The sequence below is a fragment of the Corylus avellana genome, chromosome ca5 (assembly GCF_901000735.1).
Source record: "Corylus avellana chromosome ca5, CavTom2PMs-1.0".
Lineage (NCBI taxonomy): Eukaryota > Viridiplantae > Streptophyta > Magnoliopsida > Fagales > Betulaceae > Corylus > Corylus avellana.
Window position 1 is genome coordinate 27585413 of NC_081545.1, and position 832 is coordinate 27586244.

An 832-nucleotide genomic window follows, 5' to 3' on the forward strand; every position below is an offset into this window, starting at 1 on the left:
ATGGAGGCTTTTCGGTCTACCTTGGAGGCTTGTCAACTTTGGGATTTGGGTTTTAAAGGTCCTGAATTTACATGGTGTAATATGAGAAGTGACGGCCAATTTATAAGGGAGCGGTTAGACAGGGTGTTGGCCAATGAAGAATGGAGTAGGCGTTACCCTATAAGACAAGTAGAAGTTTTAGCAACTATCTGTTCAGATCACAACCCAGTGGATATTTATTTTCAGGAGCATAAGGGGAGGCCCCATACACATCATAGAAAATTTAAATTTGATGCTGAGTGGGGAAAAAATGAGAAGGCACGAGAAGTGGTCAAGAAGGTCTGGAGGAAAAAAGAGGTGGGGGGAAGTGCATGGGAGACGGTCAAAAGCAATCTGGAAAGAAGTAAAAAGAAGTTGTTGGTCTAGAGGAAAAAAAAACAAAGGCCCATCTAAAAGTATAATAAACCAAAAAGTGGGAGAATTACAAAAGCTTTACGAAGTCAATGGCCAGATAGACCTTGGTTCCATTAAAAAGCTACAAGCAGACGTGGATGACATTCTGGAAAGGGATGAGCTGAAATGGAGACAATTGGCAAAGGAGCATTGGTTGAAGTTGGGGGATAAAAACTCAAAATATTTTTATGCTCGTGTGAAGCAAAGACAGAAGGCGAGCAAAATTCAGTGTATATCGAATGGGGAGGGTAGATGGCATACGTCTCCAGAAGCTGTCCAAACAGCTTTCATCGAGCACTTCAAGAACATATTTACCATGTCACAACCAGTGGGTATCTCTCAATGCCTCGAGGCTCTACGAAGAACGGTTTCGGAAGAAATGAATGAGGGACTGCTCTAG

The 832-nt window shown here is 42.4% G+C and overlaps 1 protein-coding gene across 1 annotated transcript; it reads left to right on the top strand.

Annotated features, from left to right (window-relative positions):
• On the top strand, positions 1 to 832 carry LOC132182067 (uncharacterized). Its single transcript, XM_059595276.1, has 2 exons — positions 1 to 318; positions 491 to 832. The coding sequence occupies exons 1-2, from the start codon at positions 1 to 3 to the stop codon at positions 830 to 832; spliced, it is 660 nt and encodes a 219-aa protein (XP_059451259.1).